Below are 22062 nucleotides of genomic sequence, written 5' to 3'. Positions count from 1 at the left end.
GTTGGTAGCTTTCTTCCAATTAAATCTCTTCATCATTTCTTACCAAGGGCATGGGAGGTTGTGCCTCCTTTCTCTTTAATCTCCATCTCTTGATCAACTTCTTCAAAGTCTTCAACCATGATATGCCTTGGAGGTTGTTCACCCTCCTCAACATCAATTTCAAACGTCGTGGAAGGAGGCTCTATGACTTGTCTTTCCCATGGAGGTTCCGCATCTTCTAAGTCTTCAACCACTTCCTCTTTTTTGATAATTTTGGCCTTCTCCACTTGCTCTAATATAAAATCAAACTCCTCCTTGATGTCACTTAGTGTAGAGTTGTCTTCAATGATGGAGCTTCCCTCTTGTTCAACCTTCACTAATTCATCAACTACTTCATTTTCAAGGGTCTCTCCCACCTCCACCTTTTGGGCCTCCTCTTGCTTCTCTTGAAGTATGTGTGTGTGAAACTGATCCATTACGTCCCTAAGGCGATCCCTTCACTATTGTTCCAGGTCAGTAGTACCATTGGGATCATGTTGCTCTTGGATTGATGGATATGGGTATTCTTACACGGAGGGTGGTGGTGCATTAAAGCTTGAGGGTTGAATAGTGGAGGTAGAGAGCTGGTCCATGCGGGATATAAGATTTTGGATTTTAGAGGTGTGACCAATGAGAGTAGAGATAAGTGTGGTTGGAAGCTCTCTTTGCCCTTGGCGAATAACACTAAAGGTATCACCTATGGGAGCTTGGGGTGGATAGGAAGGTTCATTTGTTGGAAGAAAAGGCTCATAATACGGAGATGATTCTTCTTGATAAGGGTGTGGAGATGGTGTATATTGAGGTGGTGGTTCTTGGGAGTAATTATGTTAGAATGGGGGTGGTTCTAAGTATGGCTCATAAGGCTCTTGGTATGGTGGGTAAGGATTAGGGTCATATGGGGGTGTTTGGTGGTAAGGGGCTTGTGAGTATGGTGGTTCAAAATTATGTTGAGGAAGGGGTTCATAGGCATATGGTGGTGGTTGTTGATGCTCACCATAGGCATTATCTTGGTATGTCTCTTGGATGGGTGAAGAGAGAGACTTTTGCGTGGTATAGAATTCAGAATAAATTCCTGTTGCAAGTATAGCTTCTAAACCAACAAAAGTCCTTTCTTACAAACGTTTTGGTTGTCACAAGTAACAAACCCCTGAATAAATTGATAACCGAAGTATTTAAACCTCGGGTCATCTTCTCAAGGAACTGCAGGGAGGTATGTTCTTATTATTGGTTATGAGTTTTGTAAACCAGGGTTTTAAAGGTAAGGAGAGAGAGTAATTTAAATGGCAATTAAAATGAATAAATAACTGTATAATAAACTCTTAGCTAGATATGAGAAATTGGAAGTCCTATCCTAGTTATACTTATTAATGGTGATGAGAATTGAGTTTTAATCCCACTTAGTTAGCCTTTACTAAAGCAAAGGAAGGTCAAGTGACTAATTAGTTTGATCCTCAGGTCTTAGTCAATTCCTAAGAAAGAACTAGAGTTATTGGAGTTTAATTCAATTAGCAAAAACAACAATTATCGATCACGTTGAGTTTGACAACTCATGAATTACCAATTGCTTAACCAAGGCCAAAAGGGGAAAAGTAAACTTACTCGAATAAAAATGTCTTCAGATTGGAAGCAACAGCAATATAAATGAAAGAAAGCAATCATCAACTCAAATACCTCAAATAACATTTATTAAGAGAATCATATGTAACATGGAAGAGTTCATAAATTAAATTGACAAAGTAATTAAAAAGGGAACATTGAACCTGATAAAGAGTTGGAATACTAACTTGAAATAATAAGAAATCCTAAACCTAAAACCTGAGAGAGAGGAGAGAACCTCTCTCTCTAAAAACTACATCTTAAACTATGAAAAGTGAATAATTGAAGACCTCCTTCTGAATGGATGCATTCCCTCACTTTATAACCTCTAATCTGTGCTTTCTGGACTTGGATCTGGGCCAAAAAAGGCTTCAGAAATCGCTGGGAGCGTTTTCTGTAATTTCTGGTGCGTGACGTCTGTCACGCATCTGCGTGGATCATGCGGTCGCGTCATCTGGAGTTTTCCTTGTCACACGTTTGCTTCGGTCATGCATCCGCGTCATCTGTGTTCTGCTTAAGGCGCGCGTTCGCGTCGTTGCCTTTTCGCGCTGGGTATGCGGCCGCGTCGTCCATGCGTTCGCGTCGATGCCAGTTTCTGCAGAAACTCCATTTTGTGCTTTCCTTCCATTTTTGTATGTTTTCTTTCCATCCTTTAAGTCATTCCTACCTTTAGAATATCTGAAACTACTTAACACAAAAATCACGGCATCGAATGGTAATAAAGGGTAATTAAAATAAATAATTTTAAAGCATAGGAAACATGTATTTCACATATATCACATAATAAGGAAGGGAAAATAAAACCATACAATTTACATGAATAAGTGGGTGAAGGATTGAATAAATCTCTTGAATTGAGCACAATATATATCATAAAATATGGGTTTATCAATGGGCGCTTGGTCATAGTATGTTAGTGGAGGTTGGTGCCATGAAGGTTGTCCGTAAGCTTGAGGCTCCTCCCACCTTTGATTGTCCCATCCTTTATGCATGTTCGCAATGTAATCTCCATTTCCTACAACAAAATTAGATCCAAACTCATAGCCAAAGTTGTGAGAATTCATAGTAGCAAATAAAACAAAACTAATGAAATAAGTCCAAAAACTAACAAAAACTAACAAACAAGTAAAAAGCAACTATTTACAATAACCAATAATAAGGCACATGTTTGCATTTCTCCGGCAACGGTGCCATTTTGATGAATGGATTTTTGTGTGGTAAAGAATTTCACAATAACCTCTCGTTGCGAGTATAGTTTCTAAACCAACAAAGAATCCTTTCATACAAAAATTTGGTTGTCACAAGTACAAACCCCTAATAAAACTAATAACCGAAGTATTTAAACCTCGGTCGTCTCTCAAGGAATTGCAGGGAAGTGTGTTACTATTGGTTATGGAAAAGTATATTTTTGAGGTTTTTGAGAAGGGAAACAAGAAAAGTAAATTGCAAGGGGATTTAAATGATAAAACGGTCTTGGCAAGGTTTGGTGGTCAATGATCTCTATCCTTATCACTAACCACAACATGAGAATTGGCAAGGATCAATCCCATTAAATCATCCTCTAACTAGTAGTAAAGGAAAATTAAATGAACTATATCAATCCAAGTCCATAAGTCCTAGCTCTCCACCAATTCAATTAGTGAGAACTAGAGTTAATGGCTCCAATCATCAATTACTTGGATATTAGTAACTCAAGAATTTCTAAGTTACCTTACCAAGCCAAGAACATAAAATCTACCCTAACATCCTTCCAAGAATTTTATCAAACACTTGGTAGGTACAAAATAAAATTATAGAAAATTAATAGGAGAATATTAAATCTAAACAACCAATTGCAAATAGATGAAGAGAGAAACAATAAACATGAAATACTTCAAATTGCATTAAAAGGAAAATTGAATCTAACATGAAGAATTCATAAACCAAATTAGAAAAATAAGGAAATCACAAAGACAACTAGATAACTAGAGTGCTAGAATAGTAGAATGTAGAAGAGAAACTAAATTAAAGGAACATTGAACCTGGATTTGAGAAGAAACAAATCTAAAACTAAGATAAATCCTAAAACCTAGAAAGAGGAGCCTTTCTCTCTAGAAACTACATCTAAAATCTAAATTGTGAATAATGATTGAATCCTCAATTCTGCTCCATTCCTAGCCTCTAATCTGTGTTTTTCGAGCTTGAAATTGGGCCAAAAACAGCCTAGAAATCGCCCCCAGCGATTTCTGATACGCTGAACTTTCGCATGATTCATGTGTACGGATGATGCACGCGTGCGCGTCCTTAAACGCCAGGCAAATATTTCAAATTTTATATCATTTCGAAGCCCCGGATGTTAGCTTTCCAACGCAACTAGAACCGCCTCATTTGAATCTCTATAGCTCAAGTTATGATCGATTGAGTGCGAAGAGGTCAGGGTTGACAGCATTAGCAATTCCTTCAATTTCTTGTATTCCTTCCAATTTTGCATGCTTCCTTTCCATCCTCTAAGCCTTTCCTGCCCTATAAACCCTGAAATCACTTAACACACATATCAAGGCATCGAATGGTAATAAGAGAGGATTAAAATTAGCAAATTTAAGGCCAAAGAAGCATGTTTTCAATCATAGCACAGAATCAGGAATGAAAATGTAAAACATGCGAATTCAATGAATAAGTGTGAGATTAGTGGATAAAATACACTCAATTAAACCCAAGATGAACCGTAAAATATAGGTTTATCAATTACTATTCAAAACGGCAACGTTTTACTTTTTTTAAAAACCCTAAAACCCATGACCCCCATGCCCCAACGCAGCAGTCGCACTCTCACCCCTCTCCTCTCTGAAATTTTGAAATTGGAAGAACAATAAACTCAGAAAAGAATCCTAGCCACCTAATCCAGCCGCCCGCAGCCACCTCAGCCACCACATCCGCCACAATCCCGTAGCCCCGTCGTGTGTACAGGAATCGCGGGTTGAAGCTCCGTCGCCATCTCAGGAGCTGTGTCGCCATCGTAAGAAGCTCCGTTGCCGTCCTACGAAGCTGTGTCACCGTCATAAGAAGCTCCCTCGCCGTCGTGTGGAAGCTCCGTAGTCGTCGCCGTCTCCTCTGTTCGAGCTCGCTCTCTCTGTGTTCACTGTCTCCGCTGTCGTCGCCGTCACTCCCCTTCCACCTGCCTGCTGGTAAGCAGTAAGCACTGTGACTTGAAATCATTTTTGCTGGTTTTAGTGTTTTACTGTTGTTTGAAATAGAGTTGTTGAGTAGCTGAATTTTGTTTATTGAGTTGATTTTGTTTGCTAAAGTTAATTTTATTCATGATTCTTTCAAATTTGTTTGCTGGGTTAATTTTGTTCATGATTTTTGTGAACTGGATTTTGCTTGCTTCAGTTAATTTTGTTCATGATTCTGTCAAATTTTTTTGCTGAGTTAATTTTGTTTGCTTGAATTAATTTTGTTCATGATTCTACAATGTTGGATCATATTATATATGGTAATTTTTTAATTTGTAAAAATTAGATGGTATTATTAATATTGTATGTTATGAAATTTGAAACTCTCTTCTTTTTGATAAAACATTTTGCGAGGTGAATGTAAGTATGAAAAAAATAAAGATATGTTAAATGTAAACATTAAGTGATTTAATTTTATTTATAAAAATGAATTTATCTTTTCTCCATCTACTACCACAAGATAATTTGAGTCTTATATGTCTAACATAAACACATCAATTATGGGTTCAAAACTTCAAATAAATAGTATAATTGCTTAAGAAATTAATAAAAAAAATTGTATAGACATGAATATAATAATGAAAATGTGTACATGCCTTCGTTATGCATTTAGCATTGTCTACGATGCACATTATCCTACTATCTGCCAAAGAAAGTGCCTTGTTTGATATTATGTCCATGATTTCCTTTTTCTCCATTTTTGCAACAAGATTTGGATCAAACCCCACAAAAACTTCTCTGTGCCAAACACACAATAATAATCTAATTACTATATATACCCATATGTATTTTTAATTTTTACCCACTAGGTGTGTTTTGGTTGTTTTTAGTTATGAATTTTGATGTTTAAAGTTGTTGTGAATTTTTAATATTAAATTATGAATAATTTATTATATAAAATTGTGAAATTTTAAATTTTATTAAGTTAGAAATTATTAAATTTATATATTTAATTAAACCACTTGAACCCTGGTTGAACCAATAAATTATTAAACCAATGATTTTACCTGTTTATTGACCGGTCCGGTTTTCGCAACCTTGATTTTTTGTTTAGTCCTTAAAAAATATCACTGAAAAAGATATTTAAACAAACAAGAAAAGAAAAAATATTTTTAAATATTTGCGTTTTAAAATAAAAAAATATAATTAAAAAAACTAATGTTTTCTTCAAAAACCCTACAAGAACCCTAATACCATAGCATGTGTTGCAAAACACCATAACTGACTCGACAAGGGTGCTTTCTCTTCTTTCTCCTACTCTCCCAATCGGCTTTTTGATGCGTGAGCATCTTTCCTATCTTTTCCTAGTGAATTTGCATTTAAATTATTGGGTTTAATCAAGAATTAATTATCTTTTAGCCACTATGGATGCTACTTTGAGTCTTGTGCAATTCTGTTTATTTTAGGTAGCATTCAGCTGGATTTGATGGAGTTTCTGCAGAAGAAGAGATGAAGGCGAATGATGTTGCCAACCCTAACCTCTCTGCACTCAAACCTAAATATCTCGAGCTACAGAGGTCTAATGGACATGATTTTAGTGGCGTTGGAAAGCTAACTTCCAGAGCTTTCCAACAATATATAATAGTCTATACGTCTTCTCTGAACTCGCTGCCAAGGCTGCACCTAACTTGAGATTTCTCAAGTTACGCGCAAGACACAACAACATTACGCGAGATTGGTCCTGCCCACTTCAAGTTAGGCGCACTAAAGCCCAAGTTAGGAAAAGCTTCACTCAACTAAACTCCAATTCATACTGCCAAGCCCAAGTTAGGCGTGGATCCTAGTGAAGCCAAGTTGTCCCCATCCATCAATTGAAGATTTGCTGATTGCTATAATTAATTCTAATTTAAATTCAAATTTTAAAAATAGGAAAAGATATTATTTTAGTTTTAAAGATAGATTTTAAATTTATTAGGATTAGTTATAAAAGGGGGAAACTTTCCTTCCCTAGGGGATTCAGATCCATCAGATTGGAACTCAGTACATTTTACCTAAATCCTTATTTTCTCCTTTCTATGAGCAACTAAACCTCCATTGTTAAGGTTAAGAGCTCTATCTATTGTATGTATTGATTTTATTATTTCTCTATTTTAATTCATATCTTGATTTATATTTAAGAATTGTTTTCGTTCTTTATTTTATGAATTTGGGTGGAACGGAAGTATGACCCTCTTTCTATTTGAGTTCTTCTATAACTTGGAAAAGCTCTTTACTTGAACAACAGCTTGAAAACAAATTCTCCTAAATTTTAATTATCTGGATTTAACGGGATACGTGACATATAATCCTTTTATTTTTGGGTAATTAGAGTTTTTGTAGTATATAAACTGGAATTTGATCATCACCCTCTAAAATCCATCAAGAACCTGGAGATTTAAATGGGTCAATTAACCACAAAAGTTAATAAAATTGATCAGAGGACCACTAATAGCCTTCCTGGTAACATAATTCCAAATCCAAGAGAGGAATGCAAGGCTATCACCGTAATAAGTGAACAAGTGGCAAGTACGGAAGCACAAGTTATGCAGGAAACCAAAGCCTCCATTAGAAACTTAGAGGTGCTAGTGGGCCAACTGAGCAAGCAAATACTTGAGAGATCTGCAAGTACATTTCAAGGGTTAATCTGTGGTTAGAAATAATCGCACCACGGTGTCTTAACAGCACTTATAGGTTCTTCTCTCTTCATTTCCGCTCTCTGACTCTGCTTTCTTTTCCTTTTCAGAATCTCGTCCTCTGTTTAATGTTTCTCCTTATTTGGGTTTCTTCTTCTTCTTCCTGTTTGTGTTGGCTGTTCACTGGTGATTAAGTTTAATTAGGATTTGATGATGTTAACTGCATGTTATGTTTTACTTTTACTTAGACTATGGAGGCGATTATGATGATGAATGGTTCTGACAGTGTACGATTTCTTGTTTTTGAACATTTGTATATGTCATATATAGATACAGAATGATGTTTCGTGTGTTTGTCCAAATAGCTCTTGATAACGTGCCATCTTGCATGTTGAATAGTTGATACTTGTTATGATACTGGTGTTTATTGTGGATGAACTTTGACGTGATGCAGTTATAAATTTATTTAGTTTCAGCAATGTTGTCATCATCCAAAGACGAGTCAATGTCCGAGATGGAAGAACAAGAGAATCAGAATAAAGAAATGAAGCATGAAAATGGAGTGCTTAATTACATAATGAGCTTCGAAAGTGTGCCAACAAAGCTGCCTCCACATCTTGAGCTTCTCAGGATCCGGGTCCATTGCAACAACGATGCTCCTCAGCATGTAAAACCTTACTATCTCTATGTTCATTTTTTATGTTAGTCTGTTTTTTCCTTATTGTTCTCTCAAATCCAGTTTGTAAGTTTATTATTTTGGAATTTGTGTTCTGTGTTTGTATGATAGGTGTTAATGAGTTTCAATGAAAACTTGTAGTTTTTCTTCAGCTTATTTCACTTTTTGAGTGATTAAGTAATAAGTATATGCTGGTTCTAAATTTTCTTTTTCTTTTCTTTTTTCTCGGTTGCTTGCTATTTATGTTTTCCTATGTTGATGTTTGTAGACAGATACCATACAGTATTCTGGTGCTTATCCAGCATTAGGTGTTGATAATAGCTTGCGGTTAGATAATTTCAGTCAAAACTTCAAAGTTGAAGTGAAGCGGCTCACAGATGATGACATAGAGTTTGATATGATTGGTATTGATCCTTCACTTGCCAATGCATTTCAAAGAATCCTTATAGCAGGGGTGAAATGTTTATTTAATACTTTCCACAATATTTATGATCAGTATGTCAGACTTGTTTATCTTAAATATTTCATCATTTATAGTCCATTTTGAAGTGCTTTGGTACATTTGGTTGGAATAAAAGGGTCCTTAATGATTCTTTTTTTAATGCTGTTGATGTTCCTCTCTAGCCGATATTAAGAGGGATTTGCATCCATTGTTGCATAGTGTACCCATGTAGGTCTTAGCTAACTCTCTCATATTTATTTGTGGATTTCATATCCTCATCTTTATGCTATCTCCTCAATGAAATTTCTTTTTCTAATAACAAAAGTATTTATTTAATTTTTTTCATAATCTCATAGCCAAATATTACTTTCAAAGAGTTGAAGGATGAATTCCAACTGCCTATTGTTTCTCTTTTTTCTTGGTTGATGATGTCAAAAACAGGGATATGTTACTTTACTTTGATGCTTTAGCCAAACAAAAATTTCTTTGATAAAATGTGGACCAGAATTACCCCTAGGAGTGTATAACGTCTTCTGGCTGTGTTATTTTCACCTTGATGTGTTGGCCTTTCATAGTGTCTTTCTCTCCAATTTTATGTTTTGCCAATAATAGTTTGATGAAGATTATCAAATTCTGACGTGATGGTTATAAATTTAGGTACCAACAATGGCTATTGAAAGAGTTTACATTGCAAACAATACATCACTTATACAAGATGAAGTTCAATCCCATAGATTAGGCCTCATACCAATCAGTGCTGATCCCAGGCTATTTGAATATCTAGGTCTAATTTCTATGTTGTCACCAAATTTGTTTCTGATTACGTAAATATCTTTCTTGTGTGATAGATAAAATTCTATATAGGTTGTTTTTCCATTTGTGTAGATCTCGTAATATGGCAGACTTGAATTTGTCTCCTTTTTTTGGTTGTGAATAGATAATGCTGGGGATGATAGGAATAAAAAGAATACCATTGTCTTCAAATTACATGTTGCTTGCCATAAAGGACAGCCACGTATGACCGGTAAACGAGTCTGGCTCTTTGGTGCACAAAATTGCAATCACACTTTTGCAATCCCGCACAACTAACCAGCAAGTGCACTGGGTCGTCCAAGTAATACCTTACGTGAGTAAGGGTCGATCCCACGGAGATTGTTGGCTTGAAGCAAGCTATGGTTATTTTGTAAATCTTAGTCAGGATATCAGAAATTATCAGGATTGATTGTGAAAAGCAAAAGAACATGAAATAAGTACTTGTTTTGCAGTAATGGAGAATAGGTTGAGGTTTTGGAGATGCTCCATCTTCTGAATCTCTGCTTTCCTACTGTCTTCTTCTTCAAGCACGCAAGGCTCCTTCCATGGCAAGCTATATGCAAGGGTTTCACCGTTGTCAGTGGCTACCTCCCATCCTCTCAGTGGAAATGTTCAACGCACCCTGTCACGGCACGGCTATCCATCTATCGGTTCTTAATCAGGCCGGAATAGAATCCAGTGATTCTTTTGCGTCTGTCACTAACGCCCCGCCTTCAGGAGTTTGAAGCTCGTCACAGTCATTCAATCATTGAATCCTACTCAGAATACCACAGACAAGGTTTAGACCTTCCGGATTCTCTTGAATGCCGCCATCAGTTCTAGCTTATACCACGAAAATTCCGGTTAAAGAATCCAAGAGATATCTACTTAATCTAAGGTAGAACGGAGGTGGTTGTCAGGCACACGTTCATAGTTGAGAATGATGATGAGTGTCACGGATCATCACATTCATTCGGTTTAAGAACAAGTAATATCTTGGAATGGAAGCAAGCATGATTGAATGAAAAACAGTAGTAATTGCATTAATCCATCAAGACACAGCAGAGCTCCTCACCCCCAACCATGGGGTTTAGAGACTCATGCCGTGGAAGGTATACAAAGAAACGTGTAAAGTGTCATGAGGTACAGATACAATGTCAAAAGATCCTATTAATAGTGAACTAATAACCTAGGGTATACAGAAATGAGTAAATGACATAAAAATCCACTTCCGGGCCCACTTGGTGTGTGCTTGGGCTGAGCATTGAAGCATTTTCGTGTAGAGACTCTTTCTGGAGTTAAACGCCAGCTTTGGTGCCAGTTTGGGCGTTTAACTCCAATTTTTATGCCAGTTCCGGCGTTTAACGCTGGAAATTCTGAGGGTGACTTTGAACACCGGTTTGGGCCATCAAATCTCGGGCAAAGTATGGACTATCATATATTGCTAAAAAGCCCAGGATGTCTACTTTCCAACGCCATTGAGAGCGCGCCAATTGGGCCTGTGTAGCTCCAGAAAATCTACTTTGAGTGCAGGGAGGTTAGAATCCAACAGCATCTGCAGTCCTTTTCAGTCTCTGAATCAGATTTTTGCTCAGGTCCCTCAATTTCAGCCAGAAAATATCTGAAATCACAGAAAAACACACAAACTCATAGTAAAGTCCAGAAAAGTGAATTTTAACTAAAAACTAATAAAAATATACTAAAAACTAACTAAATCATACTAAAAACATACTAAAAATAATGCCAAAAAGCGTATAAATTATCCGCTCATCACAACACCAAACTTAAATTGTTGCTTGTCCTCAAGCAACTAAAAATCAAATAAGATAAAAAGAAGAAAATATACTATAGACTCCAAAATATCAAAGAAACTAAGCTCCAATTAGATGAGCGGGACTAGTAGCTTTTTGCCTCTGAACAGTTTTGGCATCTCACTCTATCCTTTGAGGTTCAGAATGATTGGCATCCATAGGAACTCAGAATTCAGATAGTGTTATTGATTCTCCTAGTTAAGTATGATGATTCTCAAACATAGCTACTTTCTGAGTCCTTGCTGTGGCCCAAAGCACTTTGTCTTCCAGTATTACCACCGGATACATACATGCCACAGACACATAATTGGGTGAACCTTTTCAGATTGTGACTCAGCTTTGCTAGAGTCCCCAATTAGAGGTGTCCAGGGTTCTTAAGCACACTCTTTTTGCCTTGGATCACAACTTTATTTTTTTTCTTTTCTTTTTCTCTTTCTTTTCTTTTCGTTTTTTTTGTCTTCACTGCTTTTTCTTGCTTCAAGAATCACTTTGATGATTTTTCAGATCCTCCATAACAGTTCTCCTTTTCCATCATTCTTTCAAGAGCCAACAATTTTAACATTCTTAAAACAACAAATTCAAAAGACATATGCACTGTTCAAGCATTCATTCAGAAAACAAAAAGCATTGTCACCACATCAAACTAATTCAACTAGTTTCAAAGATGAATTCGAAATCCTGTACTTCTTGTTTTTTGTGATTAAAGCACTTTTCATTTAAGAGAGGTGATGGATTCATAGGACATTCATAGCTTTAAGGCATAGACACTAAGATACTAATGATCATGTAATAAGACACAAACATGGACAAACATAAGCATAAAGATTCGAAAAATAGAAGATAAAGAACAAGGAGATTAAAGAACGGGTCCACCTTAGTGATGGCGGCTTGTTCTTCCTCTTGAAGATCAAATGGAGTGCTTGAGCTCCTCGATGTCTCTTCCTTGCCTTTGTTGCTCCTCTCTCATGATTCTATGATCTTCTTTAATTTCATGGAGGAGGATGGAATGTTCTTGGTGCTCCACCCTTAGTTGTCCCATGTTGGAACTCAATTCTCCTAGGGAGGTGTTGATTTGCTCCCAATAGTTTTTTGGAGGAAAGTGCATCCCTTGAGATGAATCTCTCCATCTCCCATGGCTCGGAGGTGGAAGCTTTTGCCTTCCTCTTCCTCCTTCTAGAGGTTTCTCCGGCCTTAGGTGCCATAAATGGTTATGGAGAAACAAAAAGCAACGCTTTTACCACACCAAACTTAGAAGGTTTGCTCATCCTCGAGCAAAAGAAGAAAGAAGAGCGAGAGTGGTGGGGTAGATGGGGATCCTGTGGGGTCCACAGATTCTGAGGTGTCAAGGAAAAGTCATCCCTGCACCAAGTGACATGCAAAAATGCGTTTTGAGCCAATTCTGGCGTTAAACGCCGGGCTGGTGCCCATTTCTGGCGTTTAACGCCAAGTGCTTGCCCTTTTCTGGCGTTTAACGCCAGTCTGGTGCCCCTTTCTGGCGTTAAACGCCCAGAATGGTGCCAGACTAGGCGTTAAACACCCATCTGCTAGCCTTACTGGCGTTTAAACGCCAGCAAGTTCTCCTCCAGGGTGTGCTGTTTTTCTTTCTGTTTTTTATTCTGTTTTTGCTTTTTCAGTTGATTTTGTGACTTCTCATGATCATCAACCTACAAAAAACATAAAATAACAAAGGAAAATAGATAAAATATAATCATTGGGTTGCCTCCCAACAAGCGCTTCTTTAATGTTAGTAGCTTGACAGTGGGCTCTCATGGAGCCTCACAGATGTTCAGAGCAATGTTGGGACCTCCCAACACCAAACTTAGAGTTTGAATGTGGGGGTTCAACAACAAACTTAGAAGTTGGTGGTGGCCTCCCAACACCAAACTTAGAGTTTGACTGTGGGGGCTCTGTTTGACTCTGTTTTGAGAGAAGCTCTTCATGCTTCCTCTCCATGGTTACAGAAGGAGAACCTTGAGTCTTATAGTTTGCACTGTCTGCAAGCCACGGAGCTTCCTGAATAGCAAATAATTGCTCATCCGGAAAGGTTTCAGAGATCTCAGTAGGAAGGAGGGATGCTCCTGCTACTGGTTCTATCCTTGACAGGTGATCAGCTACTTGATTCTCTGTCCCTTTTCTGTCTCTTATTTCTATATCAAACTCTTGCAGAAGCAATACCCATCTTATGAGCCTGGGTTTTGAATCCTGCTTTGTGAGTAGATATTTAAGAGCAGCATGGTCAGTGTACACAATCACTTTTGATCCTACTAAATAAGATCTGAACTTGTCAATGGCATAAACCACTGCAAGTAACTCCTTTTCTGTGGTTGTGTAGTTCTTCTGTGCATTATTTAGAATACGGCTGCCATAATAAATGACGTGCAGAAGCTTATCATGCCTTTGTCCTGATGCTGCCCCAATGGCATGGTCACTGGCATCACACATTAGTTCAAATGGCAATGTCCAATCTGGTGCAGAGATGACTGGTGCTGTGACCAGCTTAGCTTTCAGGGTCTCAAACGCCTGCAGACACTCATTATCAAAAATAAATGGAGTGTCAGCAGCTAGCAGATTACTCAGAGGTTTGGCAATTTTTGAAAAATCCCTTATAAACCTTCTGTAGAATCCTGCATGCCCCATAAAGTTTCTGATTGCCTTAACATTGGCAGGTGGTGGTAATTTTTCAATTACCTCTACCTTTGCCTTATCCACCTCTATTCCATTGCTTGAAATTTTGTGCCCAAGGACAATTCCTTCAGTCACCATAAAGTGACATTTTTCCCAGTTTAAGACCAAGTTAGTCTCTTGGCATCTTTTCAGAACAAGTGCTAGATGGTTAAGGCAGGAGCTGAATGAGTCTCCAAATACTGAAAAGTCATCCATAAAGGCTTCCAAAAATTTCTCTACCATATCTGAGAAGATAGAGAGCATGAACCTCTGAAAGGTTGCAGGTGCATTGCACAGACCAAAAGGCATCCTTCTGTAGGCAAATACTCTAGAAAGACATGTAAATGCTGTTTTCTCTTGGTCTTGAGGATCTACTGCAATTTGATTGTAACCTGAATAGCCATCCAAAAAGCAGTAATATTCATGACCTGCCAGTCTCTCTAGCATCTGGTCTATGAATGGTAAAGGAAAATGATCCTTCCTGGTGGCTGTATTGAGCCTTCTGTAGTCAATACACATACGCCACTCTGTAACTGTTCTTGTAGGAACCAGTTCATTCTTTTCATTATGAACCACTGTCATGCCTCCCTTCTTTGGGACAACATGGACAGGGCTCACCCAGGGGCTGTCAGAAATAGGATAAATAATCCCAGCCTCTAGTAACTTAGTGACCTCTTTCTGCACCACCTCCCTCATGGCTGGATTTAGCCGCCTTTGTGGTTGAACCACTGGCTTAGCATCAACCTCCAATAGGATCTTGTGCATGCATCTTGCTGGGCTAATGCCCTTAAGATCACTTATGGACCACCCAAGAGCTGTCTTGTGTGTCCTTAGCACTTGAATTAGTGCTTCCTCTTCCTGTGGATTTAAAGCAGTGCTTATGATCACTGGAAAAGTGTTACCTTCTGCCAGAAATGCATATTTCAGGGATGGTGGTAGTGGCTTGAGCTCTGGTTTAGGAGGTTTATCTTCTTCTTGGGGAATTTTCAGAATTTCTTTTATTTCCTTTAGTTCCTCCAGATCAGGCTGAACATCTTTAAAGATGTCATCTAGCTCTGATTCAAGACTTTCAGTCATATTGACATCCTCCACCAAAGAGTCAATAATATCAGTGCTCATGCAGTCATTTGATGTGTCTGGATGCTGCATAGCTTTGACAACATTCAACTTGAACTCATCCTCATTGACTCTAAGGGTTAATTCCCCTTTTTGGACGTCAATGAGGGTCTGTCCAGTTGCTAGGAAAGGTCTTCCTAGAATGAGAGTTGCACTCTTGTGCTCCTCCATTTCCAGCACTACAAAGTCAGTTGGAAAGGCAAATGGTCCAACCTTGACAATCATGTCCTCAATTATGCCTGATGGATATTTAATGGAGCCATCAGCACGTTGGAGGCATATCCGGGTTGGTTTGACTTCTTCAGTCAACCCAAGCTTTCTGATAGTGGATGCAGGTATTAGATTGATGCTTGCTCCAAGGTCACACAGGGCTGCCTTGGTGCAAGCACCTTCTAATGTGCATGGTATCATAAAGCTTCCTGGATCTTGAAGCTTTTCTGGTAAGCTTTTCAGGATGACTGCACTGCATTCTTCAGTGAGAAATACTTTTTCAGTTTCTCTCCAATCCTTCTTATGACTTAAGATCTCTTTCATGAACTTAGCATAAGAAGGTATTTGCTCAAGTGCCTCTGCAAATAGAATTTTTATTTCAAGAGTCCTTAGGTAGTCTGCAAAGCGGGAAAATTGCTTATCCTGCTCCGCTTGGCGGAGTTTCTGAGGATAAGGCATCTTGGCTTTATATTCTTCAACCTTAGTTGCTGCAGGTTTATTCCTTACAGAAGTGGTTGGAGAAGCCTTTTTAGAGGGGTTACTATCAGCACTCTCAGGTGTCTGATTCCCCTTTTGCGTTTGAACGCCAGGATTGGGTGGAAAATGGGCGTTTAACGCCAACTTTTCCCCCTTTTCTGGCGTTTGAACGCCAGAACTGGGCAGGGAATGGGCATTTAACGCCAGCTTTCCCTCCTTTTCTAGCGTTTGAACGCCAATAGTATTCCTCTCTGGGCTCTTACTGTCCTTAGAGGGATTTTGGATAGTGGTTTGGCTCTCCTCTGTCAATTGTTCCTTATTTGGCTTTTTGCTCTTTTGAGTGGTGTTGTTCAATGTCTTCCCACTCCTCAGTTGAACTGCTTGACATTTCTCTGTTATCTGTTTAGATATTTGCTGTTTTGCTTGATTCAACTGCAGTTCTATGTTCTTGTTAGCAACTTTAGTTTCATGGAGCATCTCTTTAAATTCTGCTAATTGTTCTGTCATCAGGAGCAATTGTTGATTAAGCTCAATCATCTGTTCTTGAGGATTAGGATCAGTGGCTACTGCCATGACTTCCTCTTTTGGGGAAAACTCATTGCCAGAGTACAAATATTGATTTCTAGCAACAGTGTCTATGAGCTCTTGAGCCTCTTCAATTGTCTTCCTCATGTGTATAGATCCACCAGCTGAGTGGTCTAAAGACATCTGAGCTTTTTCTGTAAGCCCATAGTAGAAGATGTCTAACTGTACCCATTCTGAAAACATTTCAGAGGGGCATTTTCTTTGCATACCTCTATACCTCTCCCAGGCATTATAAAGGGATTCATTACCCTCTTGTTTAAATCCTTGGATGTCCAGCCTTAGCTGTGTCATCCTCTTTGGAGGGTAAAAGTGATTCAGGAATTTGTCTGATAACTGTTTCCATGTCTTTATGCTTGCTGTAGGTTGGTTATTCAACCACCTCTTAGCTTGATCTTTTACAGCAAATGGAAATAGTAATAGTCTGTAGACATCCTGATCCACCTCTTTATCATGTACTGTGTCAGCAATTTGCAAGAATTGTGCCAGAAACTCAGTAGGTTCTTCTTGTGGAAGACCGGAATACTGGCAATTTTGCTGCACTATGATAATGAGTTGAGGATTTAGCTCAAAGCTGCTTGCTTTGATGGGAGGTGTACAGATGCTACTCCCATATGCAGCTGTAATGGGGTTAGCATATGACCCCAGAGTCCTTCTGGACTGTTCAATTCCATTTATGTCCATGATGGATAAGGGAAATAATATGGATTGCAAGTAGATAAAAATATTTTTTTATTTTTATTTTTATTTTTTTAAATGACCGAAAAATGAAATAAAAACAAAAGGAAAATAAAATAAAATAAAAAAAATTCGAAAATTAAAAGAGAATAAGATCAAAACAAATTGAAAACTGAATCAATTAGTTAATTAAAAAGATTTTGAGATTAGCAATTAGAAAGATATGATTGAAAAGTTTTTATGAAAAAGATTTGATTTTTGAAAAGAGGAAAGAGAAAAACAACAAAATGACACCAAACTTAAAATTTTTAGAAAATCAAACACTAATTTTCGAAAATTTTTAAGGGAAAAACACAAAGAGAACACCAAACTTAGAATTTTTATGGATCAAAAAGGGACTAAGGACATGCAAATTCGAAAATTAAAAGAAAAGCAAAAGCATGCAATTGACACCAAACTTAAAATATGAAACTAGACTCAACTAAAAGACTCTAAACCAACAAAAACAAAACAGTCCTAATCTAAGCAACAAGATAAGCCGTCAGTTGTCCAAACTCGAACAATCCCCGGCAACGGCGCCAAAAACTTGGTGCACAAAATTGCAATCACACTTTTGCAATCCCGCACAACTAACCAGCAAGTGCACTGGGTCGTCCAAGTAATACCTTACGTGAGTAAGGGTCGATCCCACGGAGATTGTTGGCTTGAAGCAAGCTATGGTTATCTTGTAAATCTTAGTCAGGATATCAGAAATTATCAGGATTGATTGTGAAAAGCAAAAGAACATGAAATAAGTACTTGCTTTGCAGTAATGGAGAATAGGTTGAGGTTTTGGAGATGCTCCATCTTCTGAATCTCTGCTTTCCTACTGTCTTCTTCTTCAAGCACGCAAGGCTCCTTCCATGGCAAGCTGTATGCAAGGGTTTCACCGTTGTCAGTGGCTACCTCCCATCCTCTCAGTGGAAATGTTCAACGCACCCTGTCACGACACGGCTATCCATCTGTCGGTTCTCAATCAGGCCGGAATAGAATCCAGTGATTCTTTTGCGTCTGTCACTAACGCCCCGCCTTCAGGAGTTTGAAGCTCGTCACAGTCATTCAATCATCGAATCCTACTCAGAATACCACAGACAAGGTTTAGACCTTCCGGATTCTCTTGAATGCCGCCATCAGTTCTAGCTTATACCACGAAGATTCCGGTTAAAGAATCCAAGAGATATCTACTTAATCTAAGGTAGAACGGAGGTGGTTGTCAGGCACACGTTCATAGTTGAGAATGATGATGAGTGTCACGGATCATCACATTCATTCGGTTTAAGAACAAGTAATATCTTGGAATGGAAGCAAGCATGATTGAATGAAAAACAGTAGTAATTGCATTAATCCATCAAGACACAGCAGAGCTCCTCACCCCTAACCATGGGGTTTAGAGACTCATGCCGTGGAAGGTATACAAAGAAACGTGTAAAGTGTCATGAGGTACAGATACAATGTCAAAAGATCCTATTAATAGTGAACTAATAACCTAGGGTATACAGAAATGAGTAAATGACATAAAAATCCACTTCCGGGCCCACTTGGTGTGTGCTTGGGCTGAGCATTGAAGCATTTTCGTGTAGAGACTCTTTCTGGAGTTAAACGCCAGCTTTGGTGCCAGTTTGGGCGTTTAACTCCAATTTTTATGCCAGTTCCGGCGTTTAACGCTGAAAATTCTGAGGGTGACTTTGAACGCCGGTTTGGGCCATCAAATCTCGGGCAAAGTATGGACTATCATATATTGCTGAAAAGCCCAGGATGTCTACTTTCCAACGCCGTTGAGAGCGCGCCAATTGGGCCTTTGTAGCTCCAGAAAATCCACTTCAAGTGCAGGGAGGTCAGAATCCAACAGCATCTGCAGTCCTTTTCAGTCTCTGAATCAGATTTTTGCTCAGCTCCCTCAATTTCAGCCAGAAATTACCTGAAATCACAGAAAAACACACAAACTCATAGTAAAGTCCAGAAATATATTTTTTGCCTAAAAACTAATAATATTCTACTAAAAACTAATTAAAACATACTAAAATCTACATGAAATTACCCCCAAAAAGCGTATAAAATATCCGCTCATCACAACACCAAACTTAAACTGTTGCTTGTCCTCAAGCAACTAGATTAATAAAATAGGATTAAAAGAAATTAAGAAGTAATAATATTTTAGAGTTTTTAAGTGGAGCTCAGATTCTTATTAGATGAGTAGAGCTTGTAGCTTTTTGTTTCTGAACAGTTTTGGCATCTCCCTTTATCCTTTGAAATTCAGAATGATTGGCATCCATAGGAACTCAGAATTCAGATAGTATTATTGATTCTCCTAGTGTAGTATGTTGATTCTTGAACACAGTTACTTTATGAGTCTTGGCCGTAGCCCTAAGCACTTTGTTTTCCAGTATTACCACCGGATACATAAATGCCACAGACACATGACTGGGTGAACCTTTTCAGATTGTGACTCAGCTTTGCTAAAGTCCCCAGTTAGAGGTGTCCAGAGCTCTTAAGCACACTCTTTTTGCCTTGGATCACGACTTTAACCACTCAGTCTCAAGTTTTTCACTTGGACCTGCATGCCACAAGCACATGGTTAGGGACAGGTTGATTTAGCCGCTTAGGCCTGGAATTACTTCCTTGGGCCCTCCTATCCACTGATGCTCAAAGCCTTGGATCCTTTTTACCCTTGCCTTTTGGTTTTAAGGGCTGTTGGCTTTTATTCCTTTTCTTGATCCAATGATTTCTTTTTTTTTTTTTGGAGTCAAGAATCAACTTCATGATTTTTCAGATCATCAATAATATTTTTCGTGTTCCTCATTCTTTCAGGAGCCAACATTCATAAAATTCAAGATAAAAATTATGTACTGTTCAAGCATTCATTCAGAGAACAAAAAGTATTGCCACCACATGTAATTAATTATAATTTTTTTTATTAAGAACTCGAAAAATATAAATTACTTCTTTATTCTAAAAATCTACTACTTTATTCATGTCTGATGATGATGAGAAAATTAAATTATAACTTAATTGGAAATAAAACCAGAATAGATATGTTAATTACTACTACTACTACTACTATATCTTCTAAGGTAAATTTCTATAATAACACTATCACAGAGTTAAAGCTAAAATTATAACTCAACAACCTGTGTTTTGAGAAGTAGATGTTCCTCTAGTCTGTGGGGTGCTTTTCAAGGATTAATTTCTGGCGCTTCAACTCCCTTAGATCACGCCCTTGCTCTTCTTGTTCCTTAAGCAGTTTGCAAAGCATGCTACTTTGATTGTTCTGTTCTTCCTTTATTTGGTTCATAGCTTCTTGCAATTTGGAAATAGATGCTTCAATATGTTCCCAATATTCGAATTGAGGAAGTTATGGGAGGACTTCCTGTGCTCTCCTCTTGATTGGATCATCCTGCAGCTGTTGTCTGTCCATTGATATTCTAGTGATTGGCCTTTCAACTGAGATATACTCTGTTATTCCCATCTTTACTCCAGCATCTCTGTAGAGCATAGAAATTAAGCTTGGATAGGCTAATCTGGCATCCTTGGAATTCCTGTTTGCTATTTTGTATAGTTCACACGAGATCAATTGATGAACTTCTACTTCTTTTCCCAACATGATGCAGTGAATCATCACTGCTCTTTTAATAGTAACTTCAGAACGGTTGTTGGTGGGTAATATGGAATGCCCAATAAAATCCAAGCAGCTTCTGGCTACTGGTTTGAGATCTTCTCTTTTGAGTTGATTTGGGATGCCAGTCGTGCCGGTAGTCCACCTGGCTTCAGGGATGCATATATCCTCTAGAATCTTGTCCAAGCCTTTATTTACCCTCATCATTCTCCTATTAAGGGAGTCTGGGTCATCTTTCAATTGAGGAAGCTTAAAGATTTCCCTGATTTTGTCAGGATGGGTATGAACAATCTTTCCTCTGACTAAGGTCCGATGATCATAGAGGGCAGCTCCAATTATTCTTTGCCTGTCTGTCTGCCATAGATTAGCATAGAACTCCTGAACCATATTCCTTCCCACTTTCGTTTTAGGATTGGCTAGGATTTCCCAGTTCCTGTTTCGAATTTGCTCTTGGATCTCTGGATATTCATCTTCCTTCAGGTCAAATTTGACTTCCGGGATCACTGATCTGTGACTCATTATTTTGTAGTAGTGGTCTGAATGTTCTTTAGTTAAAAACTTCCCTTGATTCCAAAGTGGCTTTGGAATATTCTCTTTCTTGCCTCTTGGGTTGGGTTGTTTTCCTTTAGGGGCCATGATCAAAGTGAGAATGTTTTTGTGATCACGGATAACCACACCAAACTTAGAGGTTTGCTTGTCCTCAAGCAAAAGAAAAGAGAGAAGAGGAATAGGAGGAGAGCAAGTGGGGAATGGTGGATGGTGAAAGGGGCGCCGAAAGTTGATATAAAGGGAGGGGGTGGGTATTCGAAAATAAGAAAAAGATATAAGATAAAAGATATGATTTATAAAAGATAAACATGATAAGAAAAGGATATAATTTAAAAAGATATGAATGATATTTAAAAATAAATTTGAAATATATAATTTGAAAAATATTTTAAAAGATAATGAAGTTTGAAAAGAAATTGGAAAAAGAGTTGGATTGGATTGAAAATCAATTGTCTTTATGGATTAAGATGCATATAAAATCTTTGAAGTAGGGATTTCAAAAATTAGAGATTTTAGAAATTAGGATTAAAAATTTTTTGAAATTGAAGGATGATATTTGGAAACATGTTTATGCAAGAAATCATGAATTAAAACATAAAAATTAGAAAATTTTTGAAAAAAACGAATTTTACCTCCTCTCCACCATCCTGGCGTTAAACGCCCAAACGCTGCATGTTTTGGGCGTTTAACGCCCAATTAATGCTTCTCCTGGGCGTTCAACGCCCAGCTGTTGCTTCTTTCTGGCGTTGAATGCCAGGAAGTCCTTTGTCACTGGGCGTTTTTCTGAACGCCCAGGACGCTGTCAATTTGGCGTAAACACCCAGAAGGTGCTTCTTTCTGGCGTTCAACACCCAGAAGATGTTCCTTTCTGGCGTTTAACGCCCAGATGGCTACCCTTACTGGCGTTGAACGCCCAGTGGGTGCTTCTTTTGGGCGTTCAATGCCCAAAACGTTTCTTACTGGCTTTTTGATGCC

At 38.1% G+C, this 22062-nt stretch overlaps 1 protein-coding gene across 1 annotated transcript in view; it reads left to right on the top strand.

The window, feature by feature from the left end:
- The first annotated feature begins 8511 nt into the window (after positions 1-8511).
- LOC130963706 (uncharacterized) overlaps positions 8512-22062 on the top strand; it is a 34230-nt gene continuing 20679 nt past the window's right edge. Inside the window, exons 1-3 of the mRNA XM_057889810.1 lie at positions 8512-8568; positions 9214-9340; positions 9494-9571. Of these exons, the coding sequence (XP_057745793.1) occupies positions 8512-8568; positions 9214-9340; positions 9494-9571 (262 nt within the window). The remainder of the gene's footprint in view (positions 8569-9213; positions 9341-9493; positions 9572-22062) is intronic.

The sequence above is a fragment of the Arachis stenosperma genome, chromosome 2 (genome assembly GCF_014773155.1).
Source record: "Arachis stenosperma cultivar V10309 chromosome 2, arast.V10309.gnm1.PFL2, whole genome shotgun sequence".
Taxonomy (NCBI): domain Eukaryota; kingdom Viridiplantae; phylum Streptophyta; class Magnoliopsida; order Fabales; family Fabaceae; genus Arachis; species Arachis stenosperma.
Note: the sequence above shows the minus strand (reverse complement) of the source record. Positions and strands in the feature narration are given on the sequence as shown.